The sequence below is a fragment of the Gymnodraco acuticeps genome, unplaced genomic scaffold (genome assembly GCF_902827175.1).
Source record: "Gymnodraco acuticeps unplaced genomic scaffold, fGymAcu1.1, whole genome shotgun sequence".
NCBI lineage: Eukaryota > Metazoa > Chordata > Actinopteri > Perciformes > Bathydraconidae > Gymnodraco > Gymnodraco acuticeps.
This window is the reverse complement of record NW_022992250.1, coordinates 5,256,589-5,278,794: the sequence shown is the minus strand read 5'-3', so window position 1 is coordinate 5,278,794 and position 22,206 is coordinate 5,256,589. Positions and strand designations below refer to the sequence as shown.

The window sequence follows — 22,206 nt, the reverse complement described above, 5'->3', positions numbered from 1 at the left end:
TGCAGTTAAAGTGCCACCCTGGTTTAAACTGATTAAACACACTGTGGTCTTCCTAATGTCATTGGGATCATAACGTTGTACGCTGTCCTGTGCAACTTATCTAATATCAGAGTTAGGGAGATGCCAATCAAGCTCACCATGTACACCCCAACAGGAGGGATAAACAAGCCTGCATTCACTTTATGAATCTGCCTAAACTATGCAGTGAAGGAATCACACCAGTCAGGTTGAATCAAATCAAATGATCCTGTGCTTATATTTGGGAAAATAATCATATGCATTATAATACAAGCTTTCACAATGATTCAAAAATATCCAAAAAGTGCAAAATGAGCAAAAGCAGCAAACAGCAGTTCATGTACTGTGCAAAGACATTTTACAGCCTGACCATTAAGCATGTTGTCTGATGTTACAGTATAGCATCTGTTAGGTGGATTTCAATTCATTTAAACACGGTGAAATGTTACCCATATAGCCTATGAGTTTCATCAGTCTCACCTTAAAAGACAGTTGGGCACTTACTATCAAGTGACTTATGGGTGTTAACTACTGTGAAAAATAATCTTATTTGAGGGATTTTCTAAGTCCAGAGATGCAGGAAATACTGCATTAATCTGATGTAGCTTTTGTCACTTGATAGATGAGAACTGTCTAATAAAAGTTTCACCATTAAGACACCTTATGTCCAACACTGTGTTTAACATGTAAAATTTAGATTTGTACTATTTACATATTCACAACTAGGAGAAACGCTTACGTAACTAAATACTTTTATCCATCATTTAACCTCAGCACATATGGCGGTAAAGTGGCAGTGTTTTCATTACCACTTTGCATTGCAGAGGAAATCTGGCTGGACAGTTTTAAAGGTCTTATTAAATCAGCTTCCCAGATGAAACATCAGTCATATATCACAACACAATGTCCGTAAAACATCAGCTGGCAATTATATCTACTCTAGTTGCAACCGAACCCAGAGCACAGTTCCCTTGTTGTTATGAAATAGCAGCGTAGGCAGAAATAAAGCAGTAGGCATTTGCAGTGATTTGTTCATGCAGAGCAGCAAACAAACAGGAACATAAACTGTGTCTTCCCAGTGGAGCACGACAGCTGCACAGAAGAGAAGGACGATGCGCATTTCACCAAAGAGATGCAGAAATATCATCAGAAATCAATCCTACATAAGTACTGCAGTGCTTTCCTCAGACTCAGATTATTCCTCTTGAGGGCTGACAGAGTGCTGCAGAAGATACTTTGTTATGGCTTCAGTAGACCTTTTTTCAGGAGACATCTTCACTTGTATTGTCTTAGCAGGAGAAACACAAGTGGAATTAAAAACATGAATGAGGCCCCATGCACCAGACCAAGGCATACAATGCCAATGTTATTAATTAAATCTGCACTTTTACTGCTATGACATGTTGATGAATATCTATAAAGAGTATTCAATGACTTTTTCACATTTACATCCTTAACCAACACCACTTAGTGGCAAAACAAACCATGACGGCTGCTATGAATGATGAGACTTTGACTGAGTACTGTTGAATATTGTTTTCTTGCTTTGTTTTTTGTTTTCTGAGGCCTGATACTCGAGTCAAATGTAATTAAAGTCAGATCCACTCGTGTCTTATACGGGGCAGTGATATCATTAACCTGTTAATGTACGCATTCAAACACTTTTTCTTTTACCAGCTGTATTCACCTTGCAGGTGCAGCTCTGTGGCTTTTATCCTGGATAAAGTGTTTAAGTCATGGATGTTTAAAGTTCAACGTCTTCATATTTGTCTAATATTATAGCTGACTTTTCATTCAGGAAGTATGACACGCTGCGCTGTCAGTACGTCCATGTTTGTGATTGGTCGAATGCTCCAAATACCACCCCTTTCATGCGCACCTAACTAGATAGGACACGGCTGGCTTGAGTTAACGAGTTGATAACCGGCGTTGTAGGACCACTTAGCGAGAGCGCGTTTGTTTTGGATTAGGTCAACCGGGTAACTCAAACATATCCAGGTTAGGTTGAACCGGCTTCGTCGTACAGACCTCAGATGTGTGAACGCAACAACAAACAACCAGATGCTAAATGGCTGCGCTAAGAGGTTGAGTAACCATGATCTGCATACACTAATAGTGATGTAGCCGGCTACTGTTTGAAAGAAAGACAGAGTTAGATTTCTTTGAAAACTGACACCACAAGGTAAAGCTACTTTCCATAACTGACAGTGTTGTACAAAAAGAAGCCACAATCACTAGCTGGGCTATTTGGCACGTGAACATTACAATTTCTGTCATATTTTATAAGAAAATAGAAATGATAAAACCTGAAGTCTCCAACATAAGTCCATTCTGTATAGGGATGCACGATAATTATCGGCCCGATAATTATCGGTCCAATATTAGGAATTATGACGTCATCCCGATAAACCCGATACCAGTATTAATAGCCCCGATAATATACAATATATTTTTTGGGTTAAAAAAAAGAAAAAAATACTGCGGTGTGGGTGGATTGGGATGAGGGGCGCTTGTTTTTCACTCGGCTCCTCCTGTTTTGCCAGTACTGTGGTATTAGTGGTTTAGGAAGAGGGGAGTTGTTCACAAATCCAGCGCTCCCTAACTCATGCCTGGCTGTGACGTAAATGGTGTGCGGCCGTGAAGCAAGGACAGTAAACAAACATGTCGTCGGTGGTATGGGCGTTGGAGCTATGTGCAACTCAAGGTATATGCTCGAACCGGAGCTGCCTGGACGCTGCAATCATGTTGCGCACTATCCGTGCTGAGTGTGCTGACTTTTCGTACAATGTCCCACTGTCTGGCTTCCTGCATAAAGTCAAGTGCTCGGCGCAGTTGTGGCGAAATGTCGCTCCTCTGTTTTCATTTAAACAGCTCCGTATATCCGTTAGCGCAGCTAGCTAGCACCAGATGCTAACAACAACAATGCACGTAAGGTCTCTCTCTCGCTCGCTCGGGCCACACATACACACACCCTCCCGGTCCTCCAGATGGCCAGTCGGTGCCTGCCGGTGAGCGTGGAAGTGTGGTCTACCACAAGCGGGCGACAGGAGCGGGGCTGTCAGCATCAGCTTGTAGATAGTATTTTAAACTCGATGCGCTCTGAAACTACGGGGCGGCCGAGGAAAAAAAATACACATGCGTTAATCACGTTAAAATAATTAGTGGCGTAAGAATTTTTTTGGTATCGGTCTTGAGAAGCAGGAAGTTATCGGTATCGGTTTCAAAAAACCAATATCGTGCATCCCTAATTCTGTACATATGAATATTTCTAAGTTTTAATCCAAATGATCTACAGCTTGAACAGAAAAATAAATACATATATGTCCCACGTATGTGCTTTGCATTGTTTTGCACAATCTTTTGAGGTCACTTCTGTAGTTTACACCCTTCTGTAGTGAGAGTGTCACAGTAGTTTGAAGAGTGAAATGCAGATGATGTGCGTCGATCTGATGATCTCCGCAGAGTCGGACGCCCCCTTCTGGTCAGGAAGTTGTTATTCTGTGTTTGTGTCCTAAATCCTCTATTCTGATTGGCACTCAGCAGGTTTCTCCCAGAATCCTGTGCAGGTCCTCAGGTAAAACACGCCCTTCTTCCTTACGACTTATATTCCTCACCATCCTATGATTACACACACATTAACACAGACGCATGAAATGTTAACATAAGTTCAGTACTTTCAACTCCAGGCTGAATCAACATTATTGAAACAAACAGCTTATTTACCACATTCCCGACATTTCCTCATGCAGCAGCTGGATTACGTCACCGCAGTTGAAGATGATGTCATCAGTGCTGGCCATGCTGCTCTCTACCAGGACCCGGTACCTGCCCACCACCTGGGGCAAGAAAAGGAAAAGTAAAAGGCAATTTCAATACATTTCTACTTGCACAACAGCCCTAAATCTTCTTTAATAGATTGATGGAAAGACAGATATATTGACTGTGGATACACAGACAGAAGGCAGATGGCCAATCAACAGGCACTTTTTGTCCAATTGAGTATTAGATTGATGCTCGGTTCCAGACAAAGTTGTAATTTCAGGTTGTAAGTTCCAACTGACAGACCTCCAAGCATTTCAGGTGCAATCTTAACTGGTAAACATAAAACTGTGCAGCCTTCTTACATTTATATAAGAAACGGACAGGGAACAATTACGGCACTTTAACATGTAAACTTTTCCAAATATTCCATTCACCAGCCTAACAAAAAAACACATCGTACCCTCCCCTTGAATAGTAGAATTTATATAATTTACAATGTGTGCTTCCATAGGTGCTGCAGTTGTTGTGTGAAATCATAAAAAACGTGCTTCATGTAGGCGAAGATGGATTCATTTGCAAGTAGGAACTCTGGCTTTGTGTTGCTTTCCATTGTACTTGTTTGGAATTTTTTGAGGTACGAGCTTTAATGCCATCATCCCAGAATTATTTCTGTTGAGTTTTGGTCTATGTGATTGCCCACCAAGCTTATCATCTGTATAAGGTTGCCTATGCTAGAGGACTCCCATCATCCAGTTAAGAGAGCACTCACATGGAATACTTCCGTTTGCCTCCAATGACACCTATTGTCGTCTCTTTAATGGCACCTATTGTCGTCTCGGTGCTGATACAGCTTCAAGGCTTCATAAAGGCCCCTAAACATAACCTCTACAGTGCCATGAGAAGTAAACTCTCACCAGAGGGGAAGGCTGATCCTCCTCATCTGAGTCCGACAGGTTGGAGAGGTCTGTAGCGGCCCCCCAGTCCTCCAGGCCCTCACAGATCGCCACGGTGTGAGCAGGAACAGGCCAGGCTGCAGGCGGAGAGAAAAATGAGACTACTACAAAAGGTAATATTACACTTTTTAATCACTAATACGCCATGATCCACTGTGGAAATGATACTGAAACACAGGGGATTATGAAAACTACTCAAATATTTATAAACCATTAGGCTTGTTTGAAGTCATGTGTGCAGCCATTGAATCGAAGTGAGATCATTTTCATAGTGGTGTCATTGGACAGTTGCAGTGCTAAATATAGATACTCGATTGCCTGTAAAAATCCAATATAGTCTTTTCATTTTATTAATTGCCATCAAAGGATTAATTTGACATGATTCTGTGTTTAAGTTTTTTAATTATTTTATGTATCATATATTTAACTCCTAAGTGTGTTTTCTGTCAGAACAATGGAACAACTTCCAGAACAAAGTCAAGTTAAAAGTTAAGATACATTAGCTAAGATCTGGCTAAAGAATAACCGACATCAAATGGAGTCTTTACCACAAATGTTTTCTTGCATTTTTCAAAAGAAATTGTGTGAATTAATGACTGTAAAGACAAATATGATAAGAAGTGATTAGTTTGTGTTCTGCTTTGTCTCAGCGACTCACTGCGTCGAGGTGAATTGACCACTGGCTCAGAGTGGGCGGGGCTTGTGTAAATAGACTCCTCCCCTCGAGTCATGTGGGAGTGGCTTGTTGTTGAGGAGCTGTTAGGAACAGGGAGACACGCTGAGCAGCCTCCAACCGATGCTCCGCCCCACGACACACACATCACTGATGCACTAAACCCCATCACCATGGGAACAAGACACGACCACAACAAACAAAAACAAACAACAACAACAACATTCACGGTGTCACAAAACGAGCTCATCCACATTCTGTAAATTAAAACAGCATTCCTGTAAATCCACAGTCACATATATTTCAGCATCTGATTTCAAAAGATGTTTGAGTTTATAATCCAAATATCAATTATATCAGAGATCACTGCAATATATGGAAATATTAAAGTACACAATAATCTGAACACACACAAGGCCTTGATTTACCAGCATCTGTAAATAACCCACAATGTGGCTTTAAGTCTTGGATGGGTGGAGTTTTTTCCAATATATTCCAACATATGAAAGAAATATTAAGATATTTAAAAGTTACCTTGTATAAGTACGTTAAAGCTTCCCATCTGGTAAATAAAGTAGAAACACTTAAATTACTTGCAGATGCTACATGACCTACACCTTCACAAATCATTCAACCATTCTCATTATATGATCCTCCATCTCATAGTAAGAATCACAAACACCACAAAACATCTCAGAATATGATTATCCCATGCTCACATACTTTGACATTTAAACTGTGCATCCTTGTGAATACATCTACTTCAAGGATAATGCTAGCTAATATTTTATATAGTCAACAAGCCCCATTTAAAGACCCAAACCAACAATGGGTTAGTGTCCGAATGAAGAAAATTAGTAAGAGACTTACATCAAATTTCCTCTAAAAACTAACGCTGTAGTTGTGGTTGAAGGTTACCTTAACATCAGAAACAGTTCATTTGTTTGGGACTATTTTCAGCTGCAGAATAATACATATATGCTCTGCTAGTATTTACAGCAGCAGGACAGTGAATGTGAAATGTACTAAATAATAAATATAGTATTATTCATAGTGATGAAGTCAACCAGTGATGTGTTTTTAATTGTATTTGGACAATATTGGAGATCTTTGGCTCAAAGAAAATGGATACATACAGTAGGCATTTGAATATCTAAACAATACTTGATTGTTGGTTTTGGTTGTTTCATGGAATTTGTTGAATAGACTTTGGTCAAAGAGAATAATTACAGAATATTACCAACTTTATCCTTTGAGTTTAAAATTATACCATGGTCTTAAAAGATTTGACCCACAATAAACTTTGTGCAAAAGTTAATAATCCTCCTTAATGAGCAAACTAGTTGTTCATTGTGAAGCTCGGGACTCAACCATTCATTGAAAGTATAACATGCTCTCATGCTATCAGTCAACCCAATATTGGTACCTCCCCTCACCCCCTGTTAAGTTAAAGTGCTGACAGTATCCTAGAGAACCAGTGCTTTTAATGGCTAACAAACATTTGAATAACAACTGCAGAATCTACGAGAACCTCTAATGGTGTTCCAAACATTTTCATTGACCTAAACTTTGGCCACTGTCTCTATAGATACCCTTAACATCTAAAAGGTAACCCTATGATATTTCAGTACCTGCTGGAACATTTAAGGACTGTTTAAGATGCCCAATGAGGTATTTACTGCCCTCATGCAGGGTTGAGGTAAGCTCTTGGTTCTGCGTATGGCGCTCTCCATGGAGCTGGAATTCATCAGCATGGAGAGCGCCACAGACAGGGTTAGAGCCATCTGCAGGACTTGGCATCATAGTCATGATTACCAGTTCTCCAGGGTAATGACAAAAATGCTAACCCAACCACAAATACACACACTGCTCACATACAAACGTGTTCATTAACTCAACAACCTGCATATATAACCATGATGTTTTGTTGTAAAAACAAAGTTAGAGTGGCTTGCGGGTGAAATTAAAGTGGTTATTGAATCATAAACACTAGCTGAGAGAAACTTTTTCTTAGTGTATTACCTTTAAATTGGTATCTGAATGTAATTGGACCGCATCACAAGGTCATAAACAGACACAGAGGAAGATAGGGAGGTTATGCAAGAGAATCACCTGTCAGAGAGAGGGTTGTCTGAAAGTGTAAGAGCCTCATCTGAGAAAAGGGACAAGGGACACATTGAATAATCCAAAAAACAAGCATGATTATATTGCAAGACCTTAATAAGAACATAAATATCTGATATTTCTATGGGAAACTTGTGAGATGTTGAAAATAGATGTACTGTTCTATTTTACTTGTTAACATAAACGAATATGAGATTAATCCAAGTTAAATAATAATAAAATCAGGCTTTTTGATGAAAGACGTAGAGGCAGCAAATAAAATATAACAGTAATAGAAACCATGGCGATTTTTCTGCTGGTTGGTGAGAATTTTTCGAATCTCCGTCAGCCAGGCAACTTTGATCTCCAGTGTGGGAGCCTACACACACACACACACACACACACACACACACACACACACACACACACACACACACACACACACACACACACACACACACACACACACACACACACACACACACACACACACACACACACACACACAACACACACACACACACACACACACACACACACACACACACACACACACACACACACACACACACACACACAGCAAGGACCACAACATGAGAAGTTTGCTTGAACGGGCTAAAGGTACAGACACTAAAACACTGCAAATAAGTTAGAGATCAGATAGTAAGAGATTGAAATACCTGAACAATGTACACCACTTCTCTGCCGCTGTACCAGATTTCAAATTTCTTCACATCTCCTTTCACATTTTCTGTGATTCCCACTGCACTCATCTGAAGAAAGAGAGACAAGTATTTACATTTCAACCACGCCCAACAGCAATACAAAATACAATACAGCAGAAAAAATGTATATCGTACATTTTTTATTTATTCCAGGAAGGCTGAATTGGAATGCATTAGATGTCGCCACATGTATCTAAAAAAGTCACATATGAATATGATATGTTCTCACTCTGAGGCAGGACTTGAAGCTGTAGTAGGGCATCCTTTCGTGATTGTCCTCGTCTCGGCGCTTGCAGAAGAGCAGGGCGAGCTCGTACAGGAAGAGGTGTCTCTGCATGGGTTTGAACCGGGCCAGCTCCTTCATGCGCACCGCCGCCCTCTTATGGCTGATCCACACGCTGAAGCCCCCCTGCAGCACCACCCGGCCCAGCTGGCTGAGATCGGCCTGAGACACACAGACAGGGGACAGACAGACAGGCAGAGGACAACTGCAGTAAAATTAAAGGTCCCCTATTATACTGTTTTACATTATTTTATTATAGGTCTCAGATATATACAAAACATGTCTCGAAATACCAAACAGATTGTGCATTGTAGCATCCCATGATCCCCTCTGTTTCAGTCCTGTTTCAAAAGTGCTGATTCTCTGTCTGTTACTTTAGATGAAAATAAGGAGCCACTCCCCACGCCCCTCAGAGATATTTGGTTAAAAAGAACACAATGGTGCTCTAGGAGGAGATTTAGGTGATAAGGTGTGTGGGGGGGGGGTTACCTTGGTTGGTTATTGGCTAATGGTTACACAAGCCAAAAAATCGTAATCATAAAGTGGCCAAAATCTGACCAGCTCAATTTCAGACAGGTTTATATAAAAGGATCAGGAGAAAAAGTGAGCAAATATTTTCCCCTGAAACTTTCAGAATCTCTTTACACAGAGGGGACACATATTTATGTATAAAAGACATGAAAAAGTGGATTTTGCATAATAGTTCACCTTTAATGGATATGGACTCAGTGTTTCCCACAGAATTTGATTCTATTTTTTTTTCCCCCAGCAGGAAAAACCAAAGGCCCCTTAAACTATGCCCACGCATCCACCACCCCCTCAAATAACAAAATACATGCGAGTTCATGGCAGACAACGTTCTTGTTGCTCTGTGTTGCGTTGTGAGACCAGGGCTGCCCCTGGCCAACTTGTGGCCCCCTCACAAAGCGGCATAATAAGCGCATATATCCGCATAAGCGCATAAAGGTGCGCCGCATTTGCGCTTCAGATGAGGCCCCCTCCGCGAGGTGAGGCCCCCTATGCGAGGTGAGGCCCCCTATGCGAGGTGAGGCAGTCTGCGTGATCTGCGAGTAGGGAGGGGCGGCCCTGAATGAGACACACTGGAGTTGAGGATCTGTGGGGTTTATTCTGCCAAAAATATAATTTACAATTTAGGCATTTAGCAGACGCCTTATTCCAAAGCGACTTACAATTACAGGGACATTCTCCCTGGAGTAACTGAGGGCTAAGTGCCTTACTCAAGGGCACACTAGTGGTGGTGTTCCAGGCGGGATTTGAACTCGCAACCTTCCGATCATCAGCCCACCTCACTATCCATTAGAGTTTAGACCACCAAAAAAATGTAAAACGTTTTTTTTTTTTTTTAGATCTATTTGTGGCGGACGATTATTTAATTGTGGCGGCCCACCACAAATGAATCAATGTATGGGAAACACTGGGACTATAGGCTATTAATCAACATGATTCAATGCAATTCATGCCATACCTTTTTAGGTGCAGGTATGCAAAACTCTTGTACAAACTCATATCAATCATATAAAGCAACAATTGAGCTTAGATAATACCAATTAAAGCCATTTAATTAGATTTTTTCAAGAACGTTTTGAGAGTAATTTATGCCTGAGGTAGTAGAAAACAGAAGTCAATGAGAAATGTGGTTATAGATATAAAATGAGGATTGAACCGTTTTATATTGAAGCATAATGGTGTGTCATAAATCTTGCATCCGCTGACATAAACATCCACTCCATCTGATCTATTGAATTGAGTGGTTGGTACCTGATATCCAGTGATGGCGATCTGATGCATGGAGTCGTTGACAGACTTCAGCAGCTCCAACATGGAGTCCAGAGCCTCCTGCAGCTCACAGCGGTACAGATCCTCCGTGCAGTGCTTCAGCAGCTCCTGAAACACCACAGAGACACAGGATGACAAGTCAGTGTATATACTTGATCTAATCTGTCTATGTTGACATTTCCTCTGTGCCTGTTTAAGACCTCTACTTGTATCCTCACAAGTGTTTGTATCTGTCTTTAGGAGTTGTTGTTGTTATAACTGTCTTGACTGATTGCCTCTTGTGCCATCTTCCATTTGTCCTTAATCAATCTAAATGCAGTTTTGCGTTTTGTCTTGTGAAAACCTATAACAGTGCAGACAGACCTGACCACATGATTACATGAATTTATGGATGGTCAATCCACCTATTTGATCCAGAGTGAAAAATCTCCATGACCATTGGATGGACTGCCATGACATTCAGTTCACTCATTCATGTCCTCCTTAACATTCAATGTGATAACTTTGATTGATTCCTTTACTTTTCCTCTAGTGCCATTATCAGGTCAAATGTCAAACAAAGGTTGTAAACATGTTAGCTTTTAGCAAGCATGATAGTCAACGTATAGTAGATAGTCCTCATGTAGTGTCTCTACTGTAGGCTATTTTTATTATATGTACAGCACTTTGGCTCGACCAAAAATCGTTCATAAATGTGCTATATAAATAAAACTTGATTTGATTTGATTTGATGAAATAATTTGGACCACATGCCAAATGAAACATCTTTGTAAATCCCTGAATAAAGAAATAAACCATATTTATAACGAGCAAATAATTAACCCGAGCAGCAAAGATGTAGGGCAGTGCAAAACATCTTAGCTGCGTTTTAAGAGATACTATTTTTCAACAAGGCAGAAAAACCTTCATTGTTTGGGAAAACCAAATCTCTGAAACATGCATGGTGTGTCTTTCCATCACTGACTGACTCAGATGAACAGAACCTTGAGGAGCAGCTGGTACTTGGCGAGGCGCTGGACTGGTTTCAGGAGGTAAGAGTCCAGACCCAGCTTGTGGTCTAGCTTCTTCTGGCACTCCTGCAGAGAAAGAGGGAGAGAAGAAGAGGGATGGGGGAGGGAGATAGAGATTTGTACACGGCGTAATTGGAAAACATCATTGAATTCTAAAAATCGTAACAGGTTGACTTGCATCCAGTCAATATGAGAGAATGACCGGATAATTGATTATAAATAATATATATGGTGTGTAAGTACCTTGAAGAAGGTTGAATCAGAGCACTGTCTCCATAGCAACTCGGAGCGTGGCTTGTTTTGGCAGTAACGCTGGTATACCTGGAACTTCTTTTTCTGCTCACACACACATCATTTACGATTAAAAGTGGTATGGCGTATCACTTCACATGAAGTTCCTCTGTTGATCCTAATTTGTCCTCACCCGTTGTAGGAAGCAAGCCCCCACCCTCTCTGGTGTCTCCAGGCAACTCTGCAGATCTTGGAGGAAGATCCTAAACGGAGAGGAAAAGGGAAGGAAATTGGATTCTCATGAAAACACTGAAAGGACAAGTCTGTGACAGCTTGTGTGTGAGTTTGTGTACATGTGTGTGTTTGTGAGTTTGTGTGTGTCTGTGTCATGCCTGCTGTGGAACTGGTAAATCTCTGGCATGTTGCCGAACAGAACGTCCTTCTGGCTGCGCAGAGCTGAAGGAAGAAGATTAGACATGGATGGGTCCTCCATTTCTGCTCTGTAGCCCTGAGGAGAGGAGAGGAGAGGAGAGGAGAGGAGAGGAGAGGAGAGGAGAGGAGAGGAGAGGGGAGGAGAGGAGAGGAGAGGAGAGGAGAGGAGAGGAGAGGGAAAACTTGACAGGAAAAGGGGAAATTCAAAATGCCATAAGAGTAATCTGAAATAAACTCACCAGAAGGACAGAGAGCAGCTCGTCCACATAGATCCTCTCTGTAGCGATCAGCTCCTTCATTACATGGCTAGAAAGAGTTAAAAAGAGAGGAATTAGAAAAAAACATAAATGCAAAGCTAAAGAAAATACTAAATGCTGTGAAGTTGGCACGAAAAGGCTTTTACTTGCTTCTGTCTGCAGATGAATACAGTATAGACCACAGTTGGGACACTGCCCGCATAACTTTTGGAGTCTGGCGCTGCAGACAGATCTTTTTGACTGGTTCTCCTACGCCTCAGACAGGCTTTATTTTTTACAGTTTTTCTAACACAATACTAAACAACTGTTTTTACAGCTGTGGTTTTGCATCAATATGTATTTAGCGCTCTGATTTTGCTATGGGAGTGCACTGATTTAAAAAAATGTATTCTCTAATTTTGAAACAGTATCCCATGATGCGTGCCTTGAAATGATGCCCCCTTCAGCAAAAGCATTGTGCAGCCTATAGTATACAGACAGTGCCACATTAGAGTCTCGATTTTAAGAACAATAATGTGTCAGATTGCGTACCGTGTGACCTGCTCTGGATTGTCTTCTGCCTCTGAATCTGTTTCTGTTGTGGAGCCATACAAACAGCTGCGGTTGCCTTGAAAATCATGCATTACCTCGATCTGAAAACACAGACAAGACACTTAGTTGGAGTCTTCGACACATTTGTAAGAGCCCTGTCACTAAACCCAGGAGGAAGATTCATTAGGTATTTCATCATTAACCAGAGTACCATGTCATTGGACAAATTGAAATATTGACCCTATGATGGCACTACATAGAAAAGGGAAATTATAACAATTAATCTCAAGGAGGAATGTCTGCACAAATTTCACGCCAATCTTACATTAAGTTTAAAAACACACACCTTGCGTTGGTTGTTGTTCTTTCTCGCCGCTCGTTTGCCAGGTAGCAGATCAAAGGAGAACTTGGAGTTCAGGACGTTAAAGTCTACACCTGTGGAAACAGACAAATACAACTTGTAGTGAGAGTCAGCATCATGTACTGTTGCACTGTATCGTGGTTACAACATCTGTCCACAGGCAGACGGATAGACAGAAATATGACACCTTGCAAATGACATAATACATCCTCTGTGGTAGTTTCCCATAGTGTAGCAGTTCTGAGAGTAAATGTGGGTCATGATGACAAACACACGGACTCAAAGGTTTAAACAATAGCAGTGTTGCTGTATTGACACAGTGGACAGAATTTGAACCTTGAAAACAAATCCACACCACAGAAACAACAGCTATGGGAAGACATAAAGGACCTTTGGAGGGGATTATACCATGTTTTGGGGAGAAGAGGGGTGACTTGCAGCGCTGCGAGGTATGTTCGGGCCTCGGGGCCACCAGCTGAATGGGTCTGATTTGTACATCGGCCAGCTTCTTCAGACACTGCTCTCTGTTTCTGATCATGGACTGCATCGAGTTCAGTTTCTCTGCCACCATGGAAATTTGGGACTAGAAAGAAAGAGGTACAGTTTGAGGGGAGTTGTGGATAATGTTGTGTGTTTGTGATCAGTATGGTGAGGGTTACCTGCAGCTGTGGGGTGAGTATGGCTTCCAGCTCCAGGCTGACGATGTCCTGATTGTTCTTCAGTGCAGACGGCGCCCTCTCTTGGTGATAGGTGAGGTACTGCAGCGCCTCCTGAGCCCCCTCCCGGGTTTGGAACCTGTCCACCATCTGACTCGCCAGAAGATAGGCACCCTCGTCACACCACCGAAGGGCCTGGACACAAACACACAAACATAGGACACAACACAAGATACACATTTTGCAAACACATTATACATGTTATTTATGTAATAGCAACAAATAATAAAAAGGAGACTCACATGTGGAAATTGTCCTTTTTTAATGTTTGCCCTTCAACTTTTGTCAAGGTTATATATCAAAACAAACATATAGCTTACACAAATAGTGGTTAATGATTAAACTACAGATCATTACTAACTAGGACACAACACAAGATACACATTTTGCAAACACATTAAATGTTATTTATGTGATAGCAACAAATAACAAAAAGGAGACTCACATGTGGAAATTGTCCTTTTTAAATGTTTGCCCTTTTATTTATTTTTAATGTTATATATCAAAACAAACATATAGCTTACACAAATAGTGGTTAATGATGATTAAACTTGCATGGAAAAAAGAGGGAGTAGAGAACGCAAAGACCAGAAAAAGTTAATCAAACATATATAATTAGTACATACTGCTATGTTTATATGTGTAAGTCTTTGAGTGTGTGTGTGTCATGTCAGCCTTTTTACCCCTTCAAGGCGGAGCAGCAGGTCTTGTGCTCTGGTGAGCGAGGCCCTCTTGATGCGTACGGCAGCAGTGATGAGGTCACAGCGATGCCGCAGCTCGTTGCAGCGCTGGACAATGAGCGCCAGGGCGTAATGGTGGTTGGCCGCCAACTGGTGGCCATGCAGGATCAACACCTGGGCACGAGCCATCTCCTCCTGAGCCACAGACAAACACATCAAGGTTTAAACTCAATTCATTTCCACACTTTCCACACATCAAAAATATTTTGTTTCCTTATGTGAGAACACAAAGGTGGATAGCAAATATATCAAATATCAAATCGAGCCTCAACTACTGTGTGCCATTTGACCCAAGGGGCAAAAGTGAAGCCAATATTTAAAGGTCCCATGTCATGCTTTTCCGGTTATTACCCGTCCCCTTGTGTGTTATGTAGCTTGTTCTGCATGTAAACGGTCTGCAGAGTCACAAACCCTCAAAGTACACCCTGTAGCGAGTAAAACTCTAACACAGAAAATACCTGTCTATGCTGCCCCAGAACGCCTCGTTGGAGATTTTTCTTTTTCCATTTTTTTCTTCCTGAGTATAGTGATGTAACGATACCCAGGTCCAAATGGACCAATCCGCACTCACAGCCTGGCTGTGAGTGTGTGTGTTCTCAGGCTGAGTTCCGCGGTGTCTCGCAGACCCCACGCAGCAACCAGGAAACGACACCAGTAATCCAGCTCACACTGTCCGCTCCTCGAGCCTCAAAGGGCGGAGCAGCGAGCCCAGCAATGTCCCGCCAACACGGCACCCAGACCCCACGCAGCATTTTCACCTGTTTGTCATTAATGGTGTCATTTTCTGGTTGCTAACAAACGCCATTGTAACACATTGTTGTGAGTTTTCATAGCATGTTTAATACTTAAAAACGAAAGTTAGTTATAATCAAATATAATCAAATATATTCTTGTATAACCCACAATGAACATGCTTCATATTTTAGGTTTTTCTATAGTACAATATAAACAAAACAAAGTGGTTTGTGTAGGTTGAGTGTGTAGGGGAAAATGATATATGGGTGTCTGTGAAAAGAGTAGGCCGTTTTTCTCTCTCTCTCCTCTGGCAGCAGTACACAGGGGGGGGGGGTCTTAGGCCATAAAGCTATGGAACATGTCGAGTCATGTTTTTAGCCCTGTACAGTAGAAGCCATGCCCAGTTTTTCCTGATGTGGGTGTGGAAGAGGCGTTTTGGAAAATGCTATCGGGGTTTTTGTGCATAAAAGACAGGGGTGAGAGTAAAAAGCTCCAGAGCTGGGTTAATAGCTCTCGGTAAGGTCCTTCTAGACGGGGTAAATATCTCTCGAATTTATTGGTTGTTGGCTGAGTGGAATGATTTGATGAGAGATGTGTGTATGAACCTTTATAAATACCGCGACCTGTGGGGAAATCTTGTCCCCCGAATTTTGCGGACAGGTATGGGTTTTTGAGTGTTAATCCGCCGTCTGTGTCGGAAAAAACGGTATGAAACTGATGTGAATAAATTGGTGAATGGAAAGTTGAATGCGCTTTTTATTGTCACCGGTCTTTTTACGAGGAAACACCTCTAAATTCTATCGGGAGAATTTTAAAATGTCACAACTGAAATGGGCAGTTGAAATTAAAACATTTTGGTAATAAATGTAAGACTGTGAATTAAAGTTTCATTTGAACATGATCACAGCACGGTTTTTTTGTTAGTATGATTATAATGTTGTGAGAGAGAAGGTAAAAACCCTGTATTAGTTTAGACCTATTTTTCTTCAAATAAACTGAATCCCACCTGTTGGATTGGGATCCTTTAAAAGACACCTGTGCTCTCCTCTCCTGCGTCAAAGGTAAGATTGCACCCTGCCACACACACTTAGGTAGGAGCACACTCCATTTACTGATATCAAAATCCTTCGGGATCGCTTAAACAGATTAAAAAAGAGTTGTCTGAATTGAAACAGCAGTTAATTGAACCTGGTTCTTCGGGGGGGTTAGGAAGAGGTGAGATCTTGCTGACGTTGGTGGATCTGAGCCAAGCAGCAAACTTACATAGACTCAATAACTTCGGAAAGGTCAATTAGGAGGTCAGAGTAATTTACCGGAATAAATTATCAGGACCTCTCATACTCTAAACACACATAATCACTGATGTTCCGCTGTAACGGTGGTGGACTCATCAGAACAGAGTGGGCGAGTTGACCAATCAGAGCACAGTGGGCTCATAGGCAGGAGCTCCAACAAGCCGTTTAGGACAGAGTGAATACACATACCATACAGAGATGCTGTATGAGAAACCAATGTGATTTTGGAACATTGAACAATGAAAATCTATTCTAGTAGACCTCAACAATGGAACTATGATCAGTAGAAATGGCCATGTCATGGGACCTTTAAGTTCTTTAAACCTGCACTGTTTATATTGGCCAGCAGGGGGGTGACACCACTGCTTGCAAAATAAATCAGACAGTATAGAAGTCAATGAGAACATGACCTTACTTCTAATAGATTTTATAACCTTATCAAACATTTTGCCTTATGGATTATTGATTCCATCGCTAGTTTAATCTTCTTCAATACAGCATGATGTTCCTTTTTTACATTATAGTCTCATTTAGACAAAAAAATGCAATTAAAACAGTGCATGCTTTAGAGAAGGGATACCTAGAAATTGATATGTCACCACCTGGTATTGTCCAGTTTTTGGAGCTTTCTGTGTTTTTTTTACAGTGTATTTACAGTGCATAAAGGTTAGTTATATTATATTAGTAGATGTAGTTTCTTCAGGTGTCACTTGTCAAAAACAACAGCATGGCCAAAATGTAAGGCTGAGGCTTTAAAAAGTAAAATATCTGTAATAAGACAAACTCTGTAGGGAGAGCTTTTCTGCAGACAGACCAGCTTCATTTTCTTCTGCTTGTCACCAAAAACTCTAACTGTGAGCATGTTGTGTGACTTTGTTTGTGACCTGAGCGTTTGCGTCCAGTATCTCCAGGTCCATCAGCAGCTGCTCTGTCTGAACCACAGTTGTTCCCACAGAGTCAATGTCCGCCTCTTTGGCAGTGATCTTCTCCAGCACCTCCTCCATCTACACACAAACACACACACACAATTAATCATCACATCATGTAACATAGACTCAGAGCTAATGTGACCAATCACCACACCTTGTGGAACCTCATTTCATAGTGCAGCAGCTGGAGGTACTGCTGTAGCTTCAGGTGGTGTTTCTCAAAGAAGCCATCAAACGCCTCCTCCATGTCTCTGAGCTGAGCCAGGAGCCTTAAACACACACAACACACACATTCACACAAGCTGCCTCAAAGGTTTAATAAGATGTTGATGTCAAGCTGAGAATATGCCTCATAAAACCCTTTCATCTTTTCATCCTTCTCCCAGTACGTCTTGTATTTACCAACTTGTTTTTATGTCCAAGTAAGTTCTCTACAGCAGATGTCTGCATGCTGCACCTTTGAACAGTGTCCATGTCTGATTTTAAGTCCCTCTCCGCGTCTACATCTCTCTTTGAGGCTTTGACCGTCTCCAGGTTTGACAGCAGCAGCCGTCCTTCTTTCAGCACGCTCCGGATATCGTCCTGAATATGACAAACCAAAAGATAATAAATAAAAAAAACAGATGGAGAAATCAAATACAAAAACTGCTAGACACAAAGAGAGGAGCAAACCTTCATCTGCCGGTATCGGTGTGTGTGTGAGTGTAGCAGGAACTCGATGGCATTAGCTTCATCTGGAAGGTCAGTTTCAGAAAGCTCTGCGCCAAAACCCTGAAGATGCTGGGCGATCTTCTTCACTGTCACTGCAAAGGTCTCAATGGCCTGAAGACACACACATTTTCACACATAAAACATAACAAAAATATTATAAGAATGCTGATTTGTTGTGTTTTTCAAAGGGGCTCTATTATGCTAATTTCCAGGTTCATATTTGTATTTTGTGCCTCAACTATGACATGTTTACATGCCTTTCACCCTCTGTCTTTAACAAGTACCTAGTCTAATCTGATTGGTTAGCTGGTCGGCTCTGTTGGTCCTATTGGTTGTCCCGATCCTATCACGCACCATATGTTGGAGCGCTAGCCAATAGAAGCATGAGTGTTACATAGTGATGTCATGATGTTACTGGAGTAAACAAAGGAGTCCAATTGCAAACTATTTATATGCAACAAAAAAACTATTTAACACATTACTGGAAAGGGAATGCCCCCAAAAGCCTAATAGGGGCCCTTTAATTATTAAAAGTGTGCAAACATAGCTATGAAATCGCTTGATATTCTTAATATTCAAAAGCAGCATGCCAAGCTCTGGTGGATAGACGAGCATCAGAAGTGTGTACCTGACGGAGGAGGACCCAGTCACTTTGGCAGTACTCCACTTTTGCAGTGAAGTCTGATGTCAGGTGGTGTTCATCGATGTAGCGCAGCAGGTCACCAACAGAACGTAACATCACCACCTAAATACACAAAGCATCCAATTAAATAACAGCGTTTTGCATGTAGTAAGCAAATAGAAGAGAAAAGATATCCAAATGGACAGAAAGAGTGTGTGTAGTGTGGAGCAGATACCATCGTGCTGCACCAGATATGGAAAGTACATGTAAAAACGTAAAATAAAAATGTGTCCCCACCACTATTTTTCTCAGTTTCTAACTCCCCTCTCACCGGCATCTTTAACAGGAAGTCATCCTGGCTGAAGCGGAAGCCGAGGTCAGTGCTTGAAGACGGACTGGGGGCGGAGCTTAACAAACCGCTAGGGCCGAGCACCAAGACCAGATGCAGATTTCCTGGAAATGAGGTCTAAAAGAGGAAGATACGGTGATATTATTCTATTCTTATACACACTTACTAGACAAGGGAACAACATATAAGGAAAGGGAAATTATTTCTGTCATGCTAACAATGTGGTAAACTGGCTTTGGTGGATTTCAACTCCAGCCTATCCCTGGATTAGTGCACAGGAGTACAGGAAGAGAGGAGTCAGTCAGAAGCTTTGACAGCTGGATGGTGTTAGTCGTGCAGTCTAGCAAAGCTCAACACAGCATCAGCATCTCTCTGTGTCAGTCTGGGGAGTCTGTCGGCCTCTACAGCACTTCAGCATGTCTGACAGTCAGCTCTTCAGATTGATGGCTGTTTCCTCACTCTTTCTCATTATAAACTGCTTTGCATGCTCTCACCTTCCCTTCTCTGTACAAACATGGAGCTTTAATGTTAAAACTCAATTACCTAAACTTTCTTTCAGGATGTCATATGGTCTTTTCCTGCTTGAATGGGTCAAAATACATTTAGTTTAGTATTTTTTTATATCTGTTTTTGTTCACTTTTCTCTCTCTTCATGACTCTGTGCTTATTTTCTTGTAGCAGGTAACTTCCTAATTGGAAATGTAGCAAAAGTAGCTGAAATACACTTTTGCATTTGCTTTTCTCATCTGTATTAAGCACAGTAGCCGAGGGATTAAAAGTAATTCGAGATTTGTTTGGCTTCCAGTTGAATAACACAAGACTGCTAACCATTGAGCAGAGAACTAATCCTGCAATCTTCCCCTTGTGATAACTTTTTTCTCACATGCTTGCCATCTTTTACACATATCATCCTCTCCTCTTCTCCAAAAAAACCTGCTCACCTTACATTTGTCTCCACAGTTTTTGCACATATCTTATAGTCTGAGAAAGTATTAACCATGAGGAAGACTTATGCATTTCAAATACAAACAATGCTAGATCTTATTTTAAACACAGATGGCAGTAGCACAGGAAACAGCTTTCTGTATGCAGGTGTGTTGTAATCATCGTAAGGAGACCTTTAAACCAGAAACTGCTGACCTCAGACTAAATACAAACTGCTTTCCCTCCCACTCACATCCAGTAGTCCTTTCTACACACACTGCACTAGCAAGTGAACAGTCATCCAGGTGTCTGTATAAACCTGGATATGCACTCAAATAGCAGCCATGATGAATGTTATTGGATGATCGCAGACTTGTTAGGACATCTGCATTCCACAACTACATTTAGGAGTGTGGGCATCAAGCATTTCACACATAGGCCGGTCCCAAATCTGTTATAATATAAAGCTGCATATGTTGAAAGCACTACACAGTTAGACTGCAGTAAAGGTACTAAAGACTCTTGCTGTTCTACACAGTTTACACACACACACACACACACACACACACACACACACACACACACACACACACACACGATACACGTTTGTCATTGGCCTGTCCTGCTGCCCTGCACAGACTCTTAACATTGACCAGCCATCTGAATAAGAGCAGTCTCTTCACTTTAATGCATTTTTAAATATCTAATGCAGTTTGCACGAGCACATCCCAACCTCTGTGTCGCAGTACTAAACTGTCCTAAGAACAGCCCCCCCTCTCTCCCTGCTGCAGTATCCTCTCCGCCCCGGTTGAAGCCTCCCTCCTCCCGGCACAGCTTACCGCGGCCCGGCGCAGACGGGGGAAGCCCCACATCGGGTTGGACTCTGCCATGGCTCTCCGCTCTTCCCGGTTCTCTCCCGGTTCTCTCCCGGCCCGGGAAGTCTGCAGCGGGACGTGGTAGGTGTCGGGAGCGAGCAACTGCAGCGATGGCACGGTAACACACACTGCGGTGTCTGCAGCAGATGCACTTCAGCTCCGGATGATGGGTGTGTTTCACCTACCTGACGTCAAAGCCAAAATAAGTTTCCCGCTCCTCACACGTCCCTCTTATTTGTAGTGAAAGCTGAATACTGAAGGATGATTTAATTCGACTATTATACGCGTATTATTTAGTGGTATATTAGGTAACAAGCAGCTGCAAAAGGTGATTATTTATTGAACTTCATGTTTCTTAACCTGAAGATGTGGCTACTTGTGTGTCTTTTTCTATTTTATTTTTACTAAACAGAGAAACAGTCATGATGTACCCAGCATTGGAAGGAAATAATAAATAGTAGGATATCGGACATTTCCAAACGAACCGCTAGATGGCGGTCGAAACTCAGGAGAGAATTAACCACCTCTGGATTACATTTTTAACAAAAGCAGCACACATGGTTTTATTAAAGGGTCCATGTCATGCTTTTCCGGTTATTACCCGTCCCCTTGTGTATTATGAAGGTTTTTATGCATGTAAACGGTCTGCAGAGTCAAAAACCCTCAAAATACACCCTGTAGCAGATAAAACTCTAACACAGTCTATGCTGCCCCAAAACGCCTCGTTGGAGATTTCTCATTTTCCATTGTTTACTTCCTGGGTACTGTGACGTGTGAACACCCAGAGGCCACACCCTCTGCCAGCATTTCACGAAACAAAGCTTCACAAACCTTTCAGCGATTCATGCCGGATATGTACTGTACAGCGTAGGGCACTGAAGAACGATGCTGTTCCTACTTTGTTTGGACCATGGTTTGGACCAGCGGGAGATTCGGGTACACACATGGGCGTAATTTCCACTGGGGACAGGGGGGAAATGTCCCCCCCACTTTTCAAAATCCCATTTGTGTCCCCCCCACTTTTTAAATGTGTTTATTATAATGTGTCTACGCAAGCGGTCATCGTCACGGAGGAGCGTCTGTGTGTGAGCGCATCTTGTGAGAGAGAGAGAGAGAGAGAGAGAGAGAGAGAGAGAGAGAGAGAGAGAGAGAGAGAGAGAGAGAGAGAGAGAGA

At 41.8% G+C, this 22,206-nt stretch overlaps 1 protein-coding gene across 4 annotated transcripts; it reads right to left on the bottom strand.

Annotated features, from left to right (window-relative positions):
- Nucleotides 1-3,514: 3,514 nt before the first annotated feature.
- On the bottom strand, nt 3,515-21,161 carry LOC117540100 (proto-oncogene DBL). 4 transcript variants are annotated; one of them, XM_034206589.1, is made up of 26 exons: nt 20,997-21,161; nt 19,216-19,350; nt 18,891-19,007; nt 18,224-18,373; nt 18,009-18,133; nt 17,706-17,820; nt 17,507-17,626; nt 14,536-14,727; nt 13,796-13,987; nt 13,545-13,719; nt 13,122-13,210; nt 12,776-12,876; nt 12,227-12,293; nt 11,948-12,063; nt 11,749-11,818; nt 11,568-11,660; nt 11,298-11,390; nt 10,297-10,422; nt 8,464-8,679; nt 8,190-8,282; nt 7,810-7,888; nt 7,519-7,558; nt 5,392-5,564; nt 4,695-4,810; nt 3,742-3,854; nt 3,515-3,636 (listed from the first exon to the last, which is right to left on the bottom strand). In XM_034206589.1, exons 1-26 carry the CDS (start codon nt 21,045-21,047, stop codon nt 3,555-3,557), a joined length of 3,039 nt encoding a protein of 1,012 aa, XP_034062480.1. In that variant the 5' UTR covers nt 21,048-21,161; the 3' UTR covers nt 3,515-3,554. The 4 variants fall into 4 exon arrangements, 3 of the variants coding, with proteins under 3 accessions (XP_034062480.1, XP_034062481.1, XP_034062482.1); XM_034206590.1 differs by having other exon boundaries at nt 5,392-5,489; XR_004568116.1 differs by lacking the exon at nt 3,515-3,636 and adding an exon at nt 5,941-5,968 and having other exon boundaries at nt 3,782-3,854.
- Nucleotides 21,162-22,206: the final 1,045 nt, after the last annotated feature.